The sequence below is a fragment of the Petromyzon marinus genome, unplaced genomic scaffold (assembly GCF_048934315.1).
Source record: "Petromyzon marinus isolate PM22_M1 ecotype Great Lakes invasive population unplaced genomic scaffold, UKy_Petmar_22M1.pri1.0 PM_G_Scaffold_54, whole genome shotgun sequence".
NCBI classification, from domain to species: Eukaryota; Metazoa; Chordata; class Hyperoartia; order Petromyzontiformes; family Petromyzontidae; genus Petromyzon; species Petromyzon marinus.
Genome location: NW_027423007.1, coordinates 933,518 through 952,410, shown reverse-complemented (window position 1 = coordinate 952,410; position 18,893 = coordinate 933,518). Strand labels below are relative to the sequence as shown.

At 46.2% G+C, this 18,893-nt stretch overlaps 1 protein-coding gene across 1 annotated transcript; it reads left to right on the top strand.

Annotated features, from left to right (window-relative positions):
- Nucleotides 1-245: 245 nt before the first annotated feature.
- Nucleotides 246-16,533, top strand: LOC142917898 (uncharacterized). Its single transcript, XM_076062240.1, has 4 exons — nucleotides 246-346; nucleotides 472-638; nucleotides 1,099-1,323; nucleotides 15,972-16,533. Exons 1-4 carry the CDS (start codon nucleotides 246-248, stop codon nucleotides 16,157-16,159), a joined length of 681 nt encoding a protein of 226 aa, XP_075918355.1. The 3' UTR covers nucleotides 16,160-16,533.
- The last annotated feature ends 2,360 nt before the right edge of the window (nucleotides 16,534-18,893 follow it).

The window sequence follows — 18,893 nt, the reverse complement described above, 5'->3', positions numbered from 1 at the left end:
AATGTTAAAGGCTCCCATAGACTTTAATGTTAAAGGCTCCCATAGACTTCAATGTTAAAGACTCCCATAGACTTCAATGTTAAAGGCTCCCATAGACTTTAATGTTAAAGGCTCCCATAGACTTCAATGTTAAAGGCTCCCATAGACGTCAATATTAAAGGCTCCCATAGACTTCAATGTTAAAGGCTCCCATAGGCTAACATTTATAATTTCGCGCGCGTGGGGGCGGGGTAGGGCGATTGTCGATGGCCGCCACGCGGACGTGGCTCAGAGCGAGAGAGCGAGAGAGGGGCACTCAACGCGGCGGAGGGCCGCGTGAATCTCGCCGCTCCAACGTCCCCGGGACGTTCGCCTCCGCGTCTCCCGAAGCCGCCGACCCCGGATCTCAAAACCCTCGACAGCATCGCCGTCAAACCTCAACGGTTCACGCCCCACGCCCCCCGCCCCCCACGCCTTCCCGCGCACCGCCAGGTTCAGGAACTACCGGAGCTTGAATGTTGAGGGCGAGCGCTTCCAGATCTTCGAGAACGGCACCCTTCACATCGTGGACTTGCGGCGCGAGGACTCGGACACTTACACCTGCTTCGCCACCAACAACCTGAACACCGGCCAGCTGCGGGCACACCTCTCCGTCGAAGGTGAGCAAAGTCGCCGCCGGCAACAAACCCGTCGGCCGGAATCCCTCTCCGATCCGGCGCCGAGCCGTTAACCACCGCCGTCGAAGACGAAGATCCCCCACCGTGTAGCCTCATCAGGCCGCGGGGGCGAGCGCCGTTAGCGAGTGGCGCCTGTGAAGGCCGGCACGGCACACGAGGGAGTGGGTGGCCGGCGCCACGCCCGACCACCTTTGTCTCCCCGGTGCTGGCGATGTTCGCCACACACCGCGCCGGGTGCTCGTTTGAGGCCGAGTCGACCTAGGGGAGGCCCAAGACCGGTTCAGATAATCGTCACCACGTGTTGGTGGCCGTGAGCGGGAATCGAACTCGGGTTCGCCGGGTTCGTAGCGCGGCGTAGCGCGGCGTAGACCGCTACACCCGCCGCCGCCACCACCGCCACCATTAACTACCACCACCATCACCCCCACAACCACCCCCACAGTGGCGCCGGGCGGTGAGGAGGAGGACGAGGACGAGGACGAGGAGGAGGACGAGGAGGACGACGAGGAGGAGGACCAGGAGGAGGACGAGGAGGAGGACGAGGAGGAGGACGATGGCAAGGAGGCCTCTACGTCCTCGCCATCGGCCCCCAACGCCGGTAGCGGCCGTGACGGCGGTGCTGACGATGGCGAGGATGACGACGACGAGCTGTTAGCTACCTCGCCAGGTACGCGGGAGGGCGGCGGCTTGGATCGTCTGTCCACCCTGACGATGCAAATGGCCGTGGTCAGCCCAATGAGGTCGGCGGCGCGGAAAGTCCTGGGTTTTAAAAAAACTGGGTTTCTGGCCACCCCGTGAATCTCCATTGGCTGCTCGGGTTCCCAAGTGCTTGCTCCATTCATGCTTGGATTCAATGTTAAAGGCTCCCATAGACTTCAATGTTAAAGGCTCCCATAGACTTCAATGTTAAAGACTCCCATAGACTTCAATGTTAAAGGCTCCCATAGACTTCAATGTTAAAGGCTCCCATAGTCTTCAATGTTAAAGGCTCCCATAGACTTCAATGTTAAAGGCTCCCATAGACTTCAATGTCAAAGGCTCCCATAGACTTCAATGTTAAAGGCTCCCATAGTCTTCAATGTTAAAGGCTCCCATAGACTTCAATGTTAAAGGCTCCCATAGTCTTCAATGTTAAAGGCTCCCATAGACTTCACTGTTAAAGGCTCCCATAGACTTCACTGTTAAAGGCTCCCACAGACTTCAATATTAAAGGCTCCGACAGACTTCAATGTTAAAGGCTCCCATAGACTTCAATATTAAAGGCTCCCATAGGCTTCAATGTTAAAGGCTCCCATAGACTTCAATGTTAAAGGCTCCCATAGACTTCAATGTTAAAGGCTCCCATAGACTTCAATGTTAAAGGCTCCCATAGACTTCAATGTTAAATACTCCCATAGACTTCAATGTTAAAGGCTCCCATAGACTTCAATGTTAAAGGCTCCCATAGACTTCAATGTTAAAGGCTCCCATAGTCTTCAATGTTAAAGGCTCCCATAGACTTCAATGTTAAAGGTTCCCATAGACTTCAATGTCAAAGGCTCCCATAGACTTCAATGTTAAAGGCTCCCATAGTCTTCAATGTTAAAGGCTCCCATAGACTTCAATGTTAAAGGCTCCCATAGTCTTCAATGTTAAAGGCTCCCATAGACTTCACTGTTAAAGGCTCCCATAGACTTCAATGTTAAAGGCTCCCATAGACTTCCATGTTAAAGGCTCCCATAGTCTTCAATGTTAAAGGCTCCCATATACTTCAATGTTAAAGGCTCCCATATACTTCAATATTAAAGGCTCCCATAGGCTTCAATGTTAAAGGCTCCCATAGACTTCAATGTTAAAGGCTCCCATAGTCTTCAATGTTAAAGGCTCCCATAGACTTCAATGTTAAAGGCTCCCATAGTCTTCAATGTTAAAGGCTCCCATAGACTTCACTGTTAAAGGCTCCCATAGACTTCACTGTTAAAGGCTCCCACAGACTTCAATGTTAAAGGCTCCGACAGACTTCAATGTTAAAGGCTCCCATAGACTTCAATGTTAAAGGCTCCCATAGACTTCCATGTTAAAGGCTCCCATAGTCTTCAATGTTAAAGGCTCCCATATACTTCAATGTTAAAGGCTCCCATATACTTCAATATTAAAGGCTCCCATAGGCTTCAATGTTAAAGGCTCGCATATACTTCAATGTTAAAGGCTCCCATAGACTTCAATGTTAAAGGCTCCCATAGACTTCAATGTTAAAGGCTCCGATAGACTTCAATGTTAAAGGCTCCCATAGACTTCAATGTCACAGGCTCCCATAGACTTCAATGTTAAAGGCTCCCACAGACTTCAATGTTAAAGGCTCCCACAGACTTCAATGTTAAAGGCTCCCATAGACTTCAATGTTAAAGGCTCCCATAGACTTCAATGTTAAAGGCTCCCATAGACTTCAATGTTAAAGGCTCCCATAGACTTCAATGTTAAAGGCTCCCATAGACTTCACTGTTAAAGGCTCCCATAGACTTCACTGTTAAAGGCTCCCATAGACTTCACTGTTAAAGGCTCCCATAGACTTCACTGTTAAAGGCTCCCATAGACTTCACTGTTAAAGGCTCCCATAGACTTCACTGTTAAAGGCTCCCATAGATTTCACTGTTAAAGGCTCCGATAGACTTCACTGTTAAAGGCTCCCATAGACTTCACTGTTAAAGGCTCCCATAGACTTCACTGTTAAAGGCTCCCATAGACTTCACTGTTAAATGCTCCCATAGACTTCACTGTTAAAGGCTCCCATAGACTGCACTGTTAAAGGCTCCCATAGACTGCACTGTTAAAGGCTCCCATAGACTTCACTGTTAAAGGCTCCCATAGACTGCACTGTTAAAGGCTCCCACAGACTTCAATGTTAAAGGCTCCCACAGACATCAGTTTTAAAGGCTCCCACAGACTTCAATGTTAAAGGCTCCCATAGACTCCAATGTTAAAGGCTCCCATAGACTTCAATGTTAAAGGCTCCGATAGACTTCAATGTTAAAGGCTCCGATAGACTTCAATGTTAAAGGCTCCCATAGACCTCAATGTTACAGGCTCCCATAGACTTCAATGTTAAAGGCTCCCACAGACTTCAATGTTAAAGGCTCCCACAGACTTCAATGTTAAAGGCTCCCACAGACTTCAATGTTAAAGGCTCCCACAGACTTCAATGGTAAAGGCTCCCATAGACTTCAATGTTAAAGGCTCCCATAGACTTCAATGTTAAAGGCTCCCATAGTCTTCAATGTTAAAGGCTCCCATAGACTTCAATGTTAAAGGCTCCCATAGACTTCACTGTTAAAGGCTCCCATAGACTTCAATGTTAAAAGCTCCCATAGACTTCAATGTTAAAGGCTCCCATAGACTTCAATGTTAAAGGCTCCCATAGACTTCAATGTTAAAGGCTCCCATAGACTTCAATGTTAAAGGCTCCCATAGACTTCCATGTTAAAGGCTCCCATAGTCTTCAATGTTAAAGGCTCCCATATACTTCAATGTTAAAGGCTCCCATATACTTCAATATTAAAGGCTCCCATAGGCTTCAATGTTAAAGGCTCCCATATACTTCAATGTTAAAGGCTCCCATAGACTTCAATGTTAAAGGCTCCGATAGACTTCAATGTTAAAGGCTCCGATAGACTTCAATGTTAAAGGCTCCCATAGTCTTCAATGTTGCAGGCTCCCATAGACTTCAATGTTAAAGGCTCCCACAGACTTCAATGTTAAAGGCTCCCACAGACTTCAATGTTAAAGGCTCCCACAGACTTCAATGTTAAAGGCTCCCACAGACTTCAATGTTAAAGGCTCCCATAGACTTCAATGTTAAAGGCTCCCATAGACTTCAATGTTAAAGGCTCCCATAGACTTCACTGTTAAAGGCTCCCATAGACTTCACTGTTAAAGGCTCCCATAGACTTCACTGTTAAAGGCTCCCATAGACTTCACTGTTAAAGGCTCCCATAGACTTCACTGTTAAAGGCTCCCATAGACTTCACTGTTAAAGGCTCCCATAGATTTCACTGTTAAAGGCTCCGATAGACTTCACTGTTAAAGGCTTCCATAGACTTCACTGTTAAAGGCTCCCATAGACTTCACTGTTAAAGGCTCCCATAGACTTCACTGTTAAAGGCTCCCATAGACTTCCCTGTTAAAGGCTCCCATAGACTGCACTGTTAAAGGCTCCCATAGACTGCACTGTTAAAGGCTCCCATAGACTTCACTGTTAAAGGCTCCCATAGACTGCACTGTTAAAGGCTCCCACAGACTTCAATGTTAAAGGCTCCCACAGACATCAGTTTTAAAGGCTCCCACAGACTTCAATGTTAAAGGCTCCCATAGACTCCAATGTTAAAGGCTCCCATAGACTTCAATGTTAAAGGCTCCGATAGACTTCAATGTTAAAGGCTCCGATAGACTTCAATGTTAAAGGCTCCCATAGACCTCAATGTTACAGGCTCCCATAGACTTCAATGTTAAAGGCTCCCATAGACCTCAATGTTACAGGCTCCCATAGACTTCAATGTTAAAGGCTCCCACAGACTTCAATGTTAAAGGCTCCCACAGACTTCAATGTTAAAGGCTCCCACAGACTTCAATGTTAAAGGCTCCCACAGACTTCAATGGTAAAGGCTCCCATAGACTTCAATGTTAAAGGCTCCCATAGACTTCAATGTTAAAGGCTCCCATAGTCTTCAATGTTAAAGGCTCCCATAGACTTCAATGTTAAAGGCTCCCATAGACTTCAATGTTAAAGGCTCCCATAGACTTCAATGTTAAAGGCTCCCATAGACTTCAATGTTAAAGGCTCCCATAGACTTCCATGTTAAAGGCTCCCATAGTCTTCAATGTTAAAGGCTCCCATATACTTCAATGTTAAAGGCTCCCATATACTTCAATATTAAAGGCTCCCATAGGCTTCAATGTTAAAGGCTCCCATATACTTCAATGTTAAAGGCTCCCATAGACTTCAATGTTAAAGGCTCCGATAGACTTCAATGTTAAAGGCTCCGATAGACTTCAATGTTAAAGGCTCCCATAGTCTTCAATGTTGCAGGCTCCCATAGACTTCAATGTTAAAGGCTCCCACAGACTTCAATGTTAAAGGCTCCCACAGACTTCAATGTTAAAGGCTCCCACAGACTTCAATGTTAAAGGCTCCCACAGACTTCAATGTTAAAGGCTCCCACAGACTTAAATGTTAAAGGCTCCCACAGACTTCAATGTTAAAGGCTCCCATAGACTTCAATGTTAAAGGCTCCCATAGACTTCAATGTTAAAGGCTCCCATAGACTTCAATGTTAAAGGCTCCCATAGACTTCAATGTTAAAGGCTCCCATAGACTTCAATGTTAAAGGCTCCCATAGACTTCACTGTTAAAGGCTCCCATAGACTTCACTGTTAAAGGCTCCCATAGACTTCACTGTTAAAGGCTCCCATAGACTTCACTGTTAAAGGCTCCCATAGACTTCACTGTTAAAGGCTCCCACAGACTTTAATGTTAAAGGCTCCCACAGACTTCAATGTTAAAGGCTCCCACAGACTTCAATGTTAAAGGCTCCCACAGACTTCAATGTTAAAGGCTCCCACAGACTTCAATGTTAAAGGCTCCCACAGACTTCAATGTTAAAGGCTCCCATAGACTTCAATGTTAAAGGATCCCATAGACTTCAATGTTAAAGGCTCCCATAGACTTCAATGTTAAAGGCTCCCATAGACTTCAATGTTAAAGGCTCCCATAGACTTCAATGTTAAAGGCTCCCATAGACTTCACTGTTAAAGGCTCCCATAGACTTCACTGTTAAAGGCTTCCATAGACTTCACTGTTAAAGGCTCCCATAGACTTCACTGTTAAAGGCTCCCATAGACTTCACTGTTAAAGGCTCCCATAGACTTCACTGTTAAAGGCTCCCATAGACTTCAATGTTAAAGGCTCCCATAGACTTCAATGTTAAAGGCTCCCATATACTTCAATATTAAAGGCTCCCATAGGCTTCAATGTTAAAGGCTCCCATATTCTTCAATGTTAAAGGCTCCCATAGACTTCACTGTTAAAGGCTCCCATAGACTTCACTGTTAAAGGCTCCCATAGACTTCACTGTTAAAGGCTCCCATAGGCTTCACTGTTAAAGGCTCCCATAGACTTCACTGTTAAAGGCTCCCATAGACTTCACTGTTAAAGGCTCCCATAGACTGCACTGTTAAAGGCTCCCATAGACTTCACTGTTAAAGGCTCCCATAGACTTCACTGTTAAAGGCTCCCACAGACTTCAATGTTAAAGGCTCCCACAGACATCAATTTTAAAGGCTCCCACAGACTTCAATGTTAAAGGCTCCCATAGACTTCAATGTTAAAGGCTCCCATAGACTTCAATGTTAAAGGCTCCGATAGACTTCAATGTTAAAGGCTCCCATAGTCTTCAATGTTACAGGCTCCCATAGACTTCAATGTTAAAGGCTCCCACAGACTTCAATGTTAAAGGCTCCCACAGACTTCAATGTTAAAGGATCCCACAGACTTCAATGTTAAAGGCTCCCACAGACTTCAATGTTAAAGGCTCCCACAGACTTCAATGTTAAAGGCTCCCACAGACTTCAATGTTAAAGGCTCCCATAGACTTCAATGTTAAAGGCTCCCATAGACTTCAATGTTAAAGGCTCCCATAGACTTCAATGTTAAAGGCTCCCATATACTTCAATATTAAAGGCTCCCATAGGCTTCAATGTTAAAGGCTCCCATATACTTCAATGTTAAAGGCTCCCATAGACTTCACTGTTAAAGGCTCCCATAGACTTCACTGTTAAAGGCTCCCATAGACTTCACTGTTAAAGGCTCCCATAGGCTTCACTGTTAAAGGCTCCCATAGACTTCACTGTTAAAGGCTCCCATAGATTTCACTGTTAAAGGCTCCCATAGACTGCACTGTTAAAGGCTCCCATAGACTTCACTGTTAAAAGCTCCCATAGACTTCAATGTTAAAGGCTCCCATAGACTTCAATGTTAAAGGCTCCCATAGACTTCAATGTTAAAGGCTCCCATATACTTCAATATTAAAGGCTCCCATAGGCTTCAATGTTAAAGGCTCCCATATACTTCAATGTTAAAGGCTCCCATAGACTTCACTGTTAAAGGCTCCCATAGACTTCACTGTTAAAGGCTCCCATAGACTTCACTGTTAAAGGCTCCCATAGGCTTCACTGTTAAAGGCTCCCATAGACTTCACTGTTAAAGGCTCCCATAGACTTCACTGTTAAAGGCTCCCATAGACTGCACTGTTAAAGGCTCCCATAGACTTCACTGTTAAAGGCTCCCTTAGACTTCACTGTTAAAGGCTCCTACAGACTTCAATGTTAAAGGCTCCCACAGACATCAATTTTAAAGGCTCCCACAGACTTCAATGTTAAAGGCTCCCATAGACTTCAATGTTAAAGGCTCCCATAGACTTCAATGTTAAAGGCTCCGATAGACTTCAATGTTAAAGGCTCCCATAGTCTTGAATGTTACAGGCTCCCATATACTTCAATGTTAAAGGCTCCCACAGACTTCAATGTTAAAGGCTCCCACAGACTTCAATGTTAAAGGATCCCACAGACTTCAATGTTAAAGGCTCCCACAGACTTCAGTGTTAAAGGCTCCCACAGACTTCAATGTTAAAGGCTCCCACAGACTTCAATGTTAAAGGCTCCCATAGACTTCAATGTTAAAGGCTCCCATAGACTTCAATGTTAAAGGCTCCCATAGACTTCAATGTTAAAGGCTCCCATAGACTTCAATGTTAAAGGCTCCCATAGACTTCACTGTTAAAGGCTCCCACAGACTTCAATGTTAAAGGCTCCCACAGACATCAATTTTAAAGGCTCCCACAGACTTCAGTGTTAAAGGCTCCCATAGACTTCAATGTTGAAGGCTCCCATAGACTTCAACGTTAAAGGCTCCGATAGACTTCAATGTTAAAGGCTCCGATAGACTTCAATGTTAAAGGGTCCGATAGACTTCAATGTTAAAGGCTCCGATAGACTTCAATGTTAAAGGCTCCCACAGACTTCAATGTTAAAGGCTCCCACAGACTTCAATGTTAAAGGCTCCCACAGACTTCAATGTTAAAGGCTCCCACAGACTTCAATGTTAAAGGCTCCCACAGACTTCAATGTTAAAGGCTCCAATAGACTTCAATGTTAAAGGCTCCCATAGACTTCAATGTTAAAGGCTCCCATAGACTTCACTGTTAAAGGCTCCCATAGACTTCAATGTTAAAGGCTCCCATAGACTTCACTGTTAAAGGCTCCCACAGACTTCAATGTTAAAGGCTCCCACAGTCATCAATTTTAAAGGCTCCCACAGACTTCAATGTTAAAGGCTCCCATAGACTTCAATGTTAAAGGCTCCCATAGACTTCAATGTTAAAGGCTCCGATAGACTTCAATGTTAAAGGCTCCGATAGACTTCAATGTTAAAGGCTCCCATAGTCTTCAATGTTACAGGCTCCCATAGACTTCAATGTTAAAGGCTCCCACAGACTTCAATGTTAAAGGCTCCCACAGACTTCAATGTTAAAGGCTCCCACAGACTTCAATGTTAAAGGCTCCCATAGACTTCAATGTTAAAGGCTCCCATAGACTTCAATGTTAAAGGCTCCCATAGACTTCAATGTTAAAGGCTCCCATAGACTTCAATGTTAAAGGCTCCCATAGACTTCAATGTTAAAGGCTCCCATAGACTTCACTGTTAAAGGCTCCCATAGACTTCACTGTTAAAGGCTCCCATAGACTTCACTGTTAAAGGCTCCCATAGACTTCACTGTTAAAGGCTCCCATAGACTTCACTGTTAAAGGCTCCCACAGACTTCAATGTTAAAGGCTCCCACAGACTTCAGTGTTAAAGGCTCCCACAGACTTCAATGTTAAAGGCTCCCACAGACTTCAATGTTAAAGGCTCCCACAGACTTCAATGTTAAAGGCTCCCACAGACTTCAATGTTAAAGGCTCCCACAGACTTCAATGTTAAAGGCTCCCATAGACTTCAATGTTAAAGGCTCCCATAGACTTCAATGTTAAAGGCTCCCATAGACTTCAATGTTAAAGGCTCCCATAGACTTCACTGTTAAAGGCTCCCATAGACTTCACTGTTAAAGGCTCCCATAGACTTCACTGTTAAAGGCTCCCATAGACTTCACTGTTAAAGGCTCCCATAGACTTCACTGTTAAAGGCTCCCATAGACTTCACTGTTAAAGGCTCCCATAGACTTCAATGTTAAAGGCTCCCATAGACTTCAATGTTAAAGGCTCCCATAGACTTCAATGTTAAAGGCTCCCATAGACTTCAATGTTAAAGGCTGCCATCGACTTCACTGTTAAAGGCTCCCATAGACTTCACTGTTAAAGGCTCCCATAGACTTCACTGTTAAAGGCTCCCATAGACTTCACTGTTAAAGGCTCCCATAGACTTCACTGTTAAAGGCTCCCATAGGCTTCACTGTTAAAGGCTCCCATAGACTTCACTGTTAAAGGCTCCCATAGACTTCACTGTTAAAGGCTCCCACAGACTTCAATGTTAAAGGCTCCCATAGACTTCAATGTTAAAGGCTCCCATAGACTTCAATGTTAAAGGCTCCGATAGACTTCAATGTTAAAGGCTCCCATAGTCTTCAATGTTACAGGCTCCCATAGACTTCAATGTTAAAGGCTCCCACAGACTTCAATGTTAAAGGCTCCCACAGACTTCAATGTTAAAGGATCCCACAGACTTCAATGTTAAAGGCTCCCACAGACTTCAATGTTAAAGGCTCCCACAGACTTCAATGTTAAAGGCTCCCACAGACTTCAATGTTAAAGGCTCCCATAGACTTCAATGTTAAAGGCTCCCATAGACTTCAATGTTAAAGGCTCCCATAGACTTCAATGTTAAAGGCTCCCATATACTTCAATATTAAAGGCTCCCATAGGCTTCAATGTTAAAGGCTCCCATATACTTCAATGTTAAAGGCTCCCATAGACTTCACTGTTAAAGGCTCCCATAGACTTCACTGTTAAAGGCTCCCATAGACTTCACTGTTAAAGGCTCCCATAGTCTTCACTGTTAAAGGCTCCCATAGACTTCACTGTTAAAGGCTCCCATAGATTTCACTGTTAAAGGCTCCCATAGACTGCACTGTTAAAGGCTCCCATAGACTTCACTGTTAAAAGCTCCCATAGACTTCAATGTTAAAGGCTCCCATAGACTTCAATGTTAAAGGCTCCCATAGACTTCAATGTTAAAGGCTCCCATATACTTCAATATTAAAGGCTCCCATAGGCTTCAATGTTAAAGGCTCCCATATACTTCAATGTTAAAGGCTCCCATAGACTTCACTGTTAAAGGCTCCCATAGACTTCACTGTTAAAGGCTCCCATAGACTTCACTGTTAAAGGCTCCCATAGGCTTCACTGTTAAAGGCTCCCATAGACTTCACTGTTAAAGGCTCCCATAGACTTCACTGTTAAAGGCTACCATAGACTGCACTGTTAAAGGCTCCCATAGACTTCACTGTTAAAGGCTCCCATAGACTTCACTGTTAAAGGCTCCCACAGACTTCAATGTTAAAGGCTCCCACAGACATCAATTTTAAAGGCTCCCACAGACTTCAATGTTAAAGGCTCCCATAGACTTCAATGTTAAAGGCTCCCATAGACTTCAATGTTAAAGGCTCCGATAGACTTCAATGTTAAAGGCTCCCATAGTCTTGAATGTTACAGGCTCCCATATACTTCAATGTTAAAGGCTCCCACAGACTTCAATGTTAAAGGCTCCCACAGACTTCAATGTTAAAGGATCCCACAGACTTCAATGTTAAAGGCTCCCACAGACTTCAGTGTTAAAGGCTCCCACAGACTTCAATGTTAAAGGCTCCCACAGACTTCAATGTTAAAGGCTCCCATAGACTTCAATGTTAAAGGCTCCCATAGACTTCAATGTTAAAGGCTCCCATAGACTTCAATGTTAAAGGCTCCCATAGACTTCAATGTTAAAGGCTCCCATAGACTTCACTGTTAAAGGCTCCCACAGACTTCAATGTTAAAGGCTCCCACAGACATCAATTTTAAAGGCTCCCACAGACTTCAGTGTTAAAGGCTCCCATAGACTTCAATGTTGAAGGCTCCCATAGACTTCAACGTTAAAGGCTCCGATAGACTTCAATGTTAAAGGCTCCGATAGACTTCAATGTTAAAGGGTCCGATAGACTTCAATGTTAAAGGCTCCGATAGACTTCAATGTTAAAGGCTCCCACAGACTTCAATGTTAAAGGCTCCCACAGACTTCAATGTTAAAGGCTCCCACAGACTTCAATGTTAAAGGCTCCCACAGACTTCAATGTTAAAGGCTCCCACAGACTTCAATGTTAAAGGCTCCCATAGACTTCAATGTTAAAGGCTCCTATAGACTTCAATGTTAAAGGCTCCCATAGACTTCACTGTTAAAGGCTCCCATAGACTTCAATGTTAAAGGCTCCCATAGACTTCACTGTTAAAGGCTCCCACAGACTTCAATGTTAAAGGCTCCCACAGTCATCAATTTTAAAGGCTCCCACAGACTTCAATGTTAAAGGCTCCCATAGACTTCAATGTTAAAGGCTCCCATAGACTTCAATGTTAAAGGCTCCGATAGACTTCAATGTTAAAGGCTCCGATAGACTTCAATGTTAAAGGCTCCCATAGTCTTCAATGTTACAGGCTCCCATAGACTTCAATGTTAAAGGCTCCCACAGACTTCAATGTTAAAGGCTCCCACAGACTTCAATGTTAAAGGCTCCCACAGACTTCAATGTTAAAGGCTCCCATAGACTTCAATGTTAAAGGCTCCCATAGACTTCAATGTTAAAGGCTCCCATAGACTTCAATGTTAAAGGCTCCCATAGACTTCAATGTTAAAGGCTCCCATAGACTTCAATGTTAAAGGCTCCCATAGACTTCACTGTTAAAGGCTCCCATAGACTTCACTGTTAAAGGCTCCCATAGACTTCACTGTTAAAGGCTCCCATAGACTTCACTGTTAAAGGCTCCCATAGACTTCACTGTTAAAGGCTCCCACAGACTTCAATGTTAAAGGCTCCCACAGACTTCAGTGTTAAAGGCTCCCACAGACTTCAATGTTAAAGGCTCCCACAGACTTCAATGTTAAAGGCTCCCACAGACTTCAATGTTAAAGGCTCCCACAGACTTCAATGTTAAAGGCTCCCACAGACTTCAATGTTAAAGGCTCCCATAGACTTCAATGTTAAAGGCTCCCATAGACTTCAATGTTAAAGGCTCCCATAGACTTCAATGTTAAAGGCTCCCATAGACTTCACTGTTAAAGGCTCCCATAGACTTCACTGTTAAAGGCTCCCACAGACATCAATTTTAAAGGCTCCCACAGACTTCAGTGTTAAAGGCTCCCATAGACTTCACTGTTAAAGGCTACCATAGACTGCACTGTTAAAGGCTCCCATAGACTTCACTGTTAAAGGCTCCCATAGACTTCACTGTTAAAGGCTCGCACAGACTTCAATGTTAAAGGCTCCCACAGACATCAATTTTAAAGGCTCCCACAGACTTCAATGTTAAAGGCTCCCATAGACTTCAATGTTAAAGGCTCCCATAGACTTCAATGTTAAAGGCTCCGATAGACTTCAATGTTAAAGGCTCCCATAGTCTTGAATGTTACAGGCTCCCATATACTTCAATGTTAAAGGCTCCCACAGACTTCAATGTTAAAGGCTCCCACAGACTTCAATGTTAAAGGATCCCACAGACTTCAATGTTAAAGGCTCCCACAGACTTCAGTGTTAAAGGCTCCCACAGACTTCAATGTTAAAGGCTCCCACAGACTTCAATGTTAAAGGCTCCCATAGACTTCAATGTTAAAGGCTCCCATAGACTTCAATGTTAAAGGCTCCCATAGACTTCAATGTTAAAGGCTCCCATAGACTTCAATGTTAAAGGCTCCCATAGACTTCACTGTTAAAGGCTCCCACAGACTTCAATGTTAAAGGCTCCCACAGACATCAATTTTAAAGGCTCCCACAGACTTCAGTGTTAAAGGCTCCCATAGACTTCAATGTTGAAGGCTCCCATAGACTTCAACGTTAAAGGCTCCGATAGACTTCAATGTTAAAGGCTCCGATAGACTTCAATGTTAAAGGCTCCCACAGACTTCAATGTTAAAGGCTCCCACAGTCATCAATTTTAAAGGCTCCCACAGACTTCAATGTTAAAGGCTCCCATAGACTTCAATGTTAAAGGCTCCCATAGACTTCAATGTTAAAGGCTCCGATAGACTTCAATGTTAAAGGCTCCGATAGACTTCAATGTTAAAGGCTCCCATAGTCTTCAATGTTACAGGCTCCCATAGACTTCAATGTTAAAGGCTCCCACAGACTTCAATGTTAAAGGCTCCCACAGACTTCAATGTTAAAGGCTCCCACAGACTTCAATGTTAAAGGCTCCCATAGACTTCAATGTTAAAGGCTCCCATAGACTTCAATGTTAAAGGCTCCCATAGACTTCAATGTTAAAGGCTCCCATAGACTTCAATGTTAAAGGCTCCCATAGACTTCAATGTTAAAGGCTCCCATAGACTTCACTGTTAAAGGCTCCCATAGACTTCACTGTTAAAGGCTCCCATAGACTTCACTGTTAAAGGCTCCCATAGACTTCACTGTTAAAGGCTCCCATAGACTTCACTGTTAAAGGCTCCCACAGACTTCAATGTTAAAGGCTCCCACAGACTTCAGTGTTAAAGGCTCCCACAGACTTCAATGTTAAAGGCTCCCACAGACTTCAATGTTAAAGGCTCCCACAGACTTCAATGTTAAAGGCTCCCACAGACTTCAATGTTAAAGGCTCCCACAGACTTCAATGTTAAAGGCTCCCATAGACTTCAATGTTAAAGGCTCCCATAGACTTCAATGTTAAAGGCTCCCATAGACTTCAATGTTAAAGGCTCCCATAGACTTCACTGTTAAAGGCTCCCATAGACTTCACTGTTAAAGGCTCCCATAGACTTCACTGTTAAAGGCTCCCATAGACTTCACTGTTAAAGGCTCCCATAGACTTCACTGTTAAAGGCTCCCATAGACTTCACTGTTAAAGGCTCCCATAGACTTCAATGTTAAAGGCTCCCATAGACTTCAATGTTAAAGGCTCCCATAGACTTCAATGTTAAAGGCTCCCATAGACTTCAATGTCAAAGGCTGCCATCGACTTCACTGTTAAAGGCTCCCATAGACTTCACTGTTAAAGGCTCCCATAGACTTCAACGTTAAAGGCTCCCATAGACTTCAATGTTAAAGGCTCCCATAGACTTCACTGTTAAAGGCTCCCATAGACTTCACTGTTAAAGGCTCCCATAGACTTCACTGTTAAAGGCTCCCATAGACTTCACTGTTAAAGGCTCCCATAGACTTCACTGTTAAAGGCTCCCATAGACTTCACTGTTAAAGGCTCCCATAGACTTCACTGTTAAAGGCTCCCATAGACTTCACTGTTAAAGGGTCCCATAGACTTCAATGTTAAAGGCTCCCATAGACTCACGGAGGTGCACACATCGAGGGCAGTCAACAAAGTTCCGGTCAAACGGAGATAAAAGAACGCTTTGAAAATAAAAAAGATTCTCAGCATCGCAACTCTGGGCAGGGGTTTGCTGTTTTGGCAAAGAGCGTTGTTGACACTCGGGTGTTGGTGGTGGTGGTGGTGGTCCACCGCTCACCGCAGAGGAGTTACAATCGGGCACCCGACGTCGATGATGTGACAGTCGGCGTTTTAATTTACCAAATAGTTTTAAACGTAGTGTTATGGATCGTCTCTCTGAATGATTGGGTGAGTGGCAGAGTGAACAAGTGAGGAAGAGGTTTCAGTCTCAACTACCAACAACCTCCAACAAATCTTCCATCCCCTAGGAGGTGGTGGTGTTGGTGGTGGTGGAGATGGTGGCGGTGGTGTTGGTGGTGTTGGTGGTGGTGGTGTTAGTGGTGTTGGTGGTGGTGTTGGTGATGGTGGTGTTGGTGGTGTTGGTGGTGGTGGTGTTGGTGTTAGTGGTGTTGGTGGTGTTAGTGGTGTTGGTGGTGTTGGTGGTGGTGGTGTTGGTGGTGTTGGTGGTGGTGTTGGTGTTGGTGGTGTTGGTGGTGGTGTTGGTGGTGGTGTTGGTGGTGGTGTTGGTGGTGATGTTGGTGGTGTTGGTGGTGGTGGAGATGGAGGAGGAGGCGGAGGGTTGTAAGAGGCCCCCCGGTACTCGTACATTGCTCTCATCATAGCGATGGCGACTGACGTCTCGTTTCTCCGCTTGCCCCTTTGCAGCGGCGACGACATCATCAGCGACGTCATCAGCGGCGACGACGTCATCAGCGACGACGTCAGCGGCGGCGACGACGTCAGCGGGGCGGGCGTCTGCCACCAGCAAGGCGTCTTGCTGCCCCGGTGCCGCTTGGGCCACGGCGCTTCTGCTCACGCTGGTGCCGTCGTTGGCGCGCGGCGGCGACGTCTAGAAGGAAGCTTTTCTTTCTCGCTCTATAAAAATCTTTACGATTTGCGATGCGTTCCGACATCGTTTCTCGTTTCCACGCATTCACATTGTCCGAGTTTTATTGGGGGAGAAAAGTGACGCGCCGTGTGCCCGCGACGTCTCGCGGAGAGCCGTCTTGCGTGACGATTTTAAACGCGAGTTGCGACTGAGTCATGCCCTGAAGTTGTTCCGTGCTGCTGCTGCTGCCGTGCTGAAGACGTAATGATAAAGGCGCCAAGTTAGCTGTTGCTGCTGTTGTTGACACAAATGTTGCCGTTGTTGATGGTCCAGCTGAGGCAGGGAGAAGCTGCCTTAGTCTTGCGGGGCGAACGCTTTTGTGGATCTGGTGGGGGGGGGGGGGGGCGCTGTGGTGCTCTGTGAGTGATGTACAGCAACGGGAGACTAGAGTCTTGTGCGTCCGTCTCGTCTCACACGCTTAGGTGAGGACATCACTGATTAAGAATATTATTTTGTTACCAGGTTAAGAAGGGCCCACAACTGGGGCCTATCGTTGGCTTCCGATTTCACCGATTTTCCTCGAGTCGAAATAAAAACATCTGATTGTGAATATAACAGCACGAGCTTTAACTACCCGGCTTCGCCCGGGACTTGGATTCACCACGTCCGGCCACCTTTGTCTCCCGATGTTCACACCACAACATTTACACGTTTGAGGCTGAGTCGACCTAGGGGAGGCCCAGGACCGGTTGAAATAATCGTCACCGGTGGTGGCCGTGAGCGGGAATCGAACTCGGGTCGCCGGGTTCGTAGCGCAGCGTAGCGCTAACCACTACACTACCGCTCCCCCCCCCACACACAGACACACACAGACACACACACAGCCACACACAGACACACAGACACACACACAGACACACACAGACACACACACACAGACACACACACAGACACACACAGACACACACAGACAACGCTAACCGCTACACTACAATGCGTTACGCTTCCACGTGCGCGGGTCACGTGACAGATTTGATGTCACAGCTCACTTGCCGTGCAAAAAATAAATGCATTATTGAGCTCCCCCCCCCCCCCTAAAATAGAAGCTAAAAGTGTATTTTTATAATGTTTGCACGGTGTACAGTCTGGAAAGTACCCACATGGCAAATTTAAAGTTTGTTGAATGTCGGGATGTACGCTAAACATTTTGAACAGACACACATAATCACAACTTTGCCTTTTATATATCTGGAGATAAGGGAAACTACCGTTCGCAAACTATCACGGTTTGAAAGAGACGCTTAACGACGCCTCGGTGGTGTTTAAAGAAGTTGTTACCACGTAAAATCTCCACATTCTATGGGGAGCAAAATAAACACATCATGCTCCAGTTTAAATGCCCCGACCACCCGTGAGATCACCACGGAGCTTAGGCCAAGTTCGCTGACAAGTCACGGGACAGACCCAGATGCCATGGGTTGACTGACTTGAGACAATTGGCAGATGCATCACAGTACACATCCACACCCACCCTCCCACTCACCCACCAACCGATTCACCCACCCTTTCACTCACTTACCCACTCACCTACCCAGCCACTCATCTACTCATTCAGTCATTCGCCCACTCACCTACCCACCCACCCACTCATCTACCCATCCAGTCATTCGCCCACTCACTCACCTACCCACCCACTCACCTACCCACCCACTCACCTACCCACCTACTCACCTACCAACCCACCCACTCATCTACCCATCCAGTCATTCGCCCACTCACTCACTTACCCACCCACTCATCTACCCACCCACTTACTCAACTACCCACTCACTCACCTACCCACTCACTCACCTACCCACCCACTCACCTACCCACCCACTCACCTACCCATCCACTCACCTACCTACCCAGTCATTCGCCCACTCACCTACCCATCCACTCACCTACCCACCCTGTCGTTCGCCCACACACCTACCCATCCACTCACCTACCCACCCACCCACCCACTCACCTACCCACTCACTCACCTACCCACCCACTCACCTACCCATCCAGTCATTCGCCCACTCACCCCACACCACACCGCACCGTTTGAACCTCTTCCTCCTGCGCTGATACGAGCTGTCATCAAAGATGTTCGCAGCCGCCGGGTCCACGACCCAGTGATTGCTTCTGCCCGGCTGGCACGGCCTTCTGGGCACTTTAACGAAGCAGTCTTCAAACGTGAGGCAGCGACGGACAGAGTTTCCCCGCTTCTTGTCATTGTTCTGATAGAAGGGGAAGTTCTCAGTAATGAAGCGACGGATGTCCCTCGCTGTCAGGCGCCCCTCGGCCGGGATGACAATTGCCATTGTGGTGCCACAACAGAGAAGCCGCTCCGTCGAAACCGGGGCAGTCGCTGTGCTGCTGCGACCGAGAAGCCACCCGGCTCCCATCACAGCACTTCCTCTGCCCCCCCCCCCCACCTAAACACACACACACTCAAGTAGGGCCTCATGGGGAGGGGGGGGGGTACCTGCCCTGAGTTGTTACCCGAGAGGCCCCCTCGTGGGGGTGCTCCACGGTTTCTCAGGGTTAGGGAATTGGCAGGCACCCCCCCCCCCCCAGGCCAAATGGCACTGCGGCGCCGTGGCTTAACTTAGAATTAAATGACCACGGAGAACTCGCTGAGAACTGCAGTGAGGAGATGCCTAGGACACACGCGTACCAGCAGACAGGTGGGGAGCGGGGCAGCGCGGGTTAAGCGTCTTTACCCATGG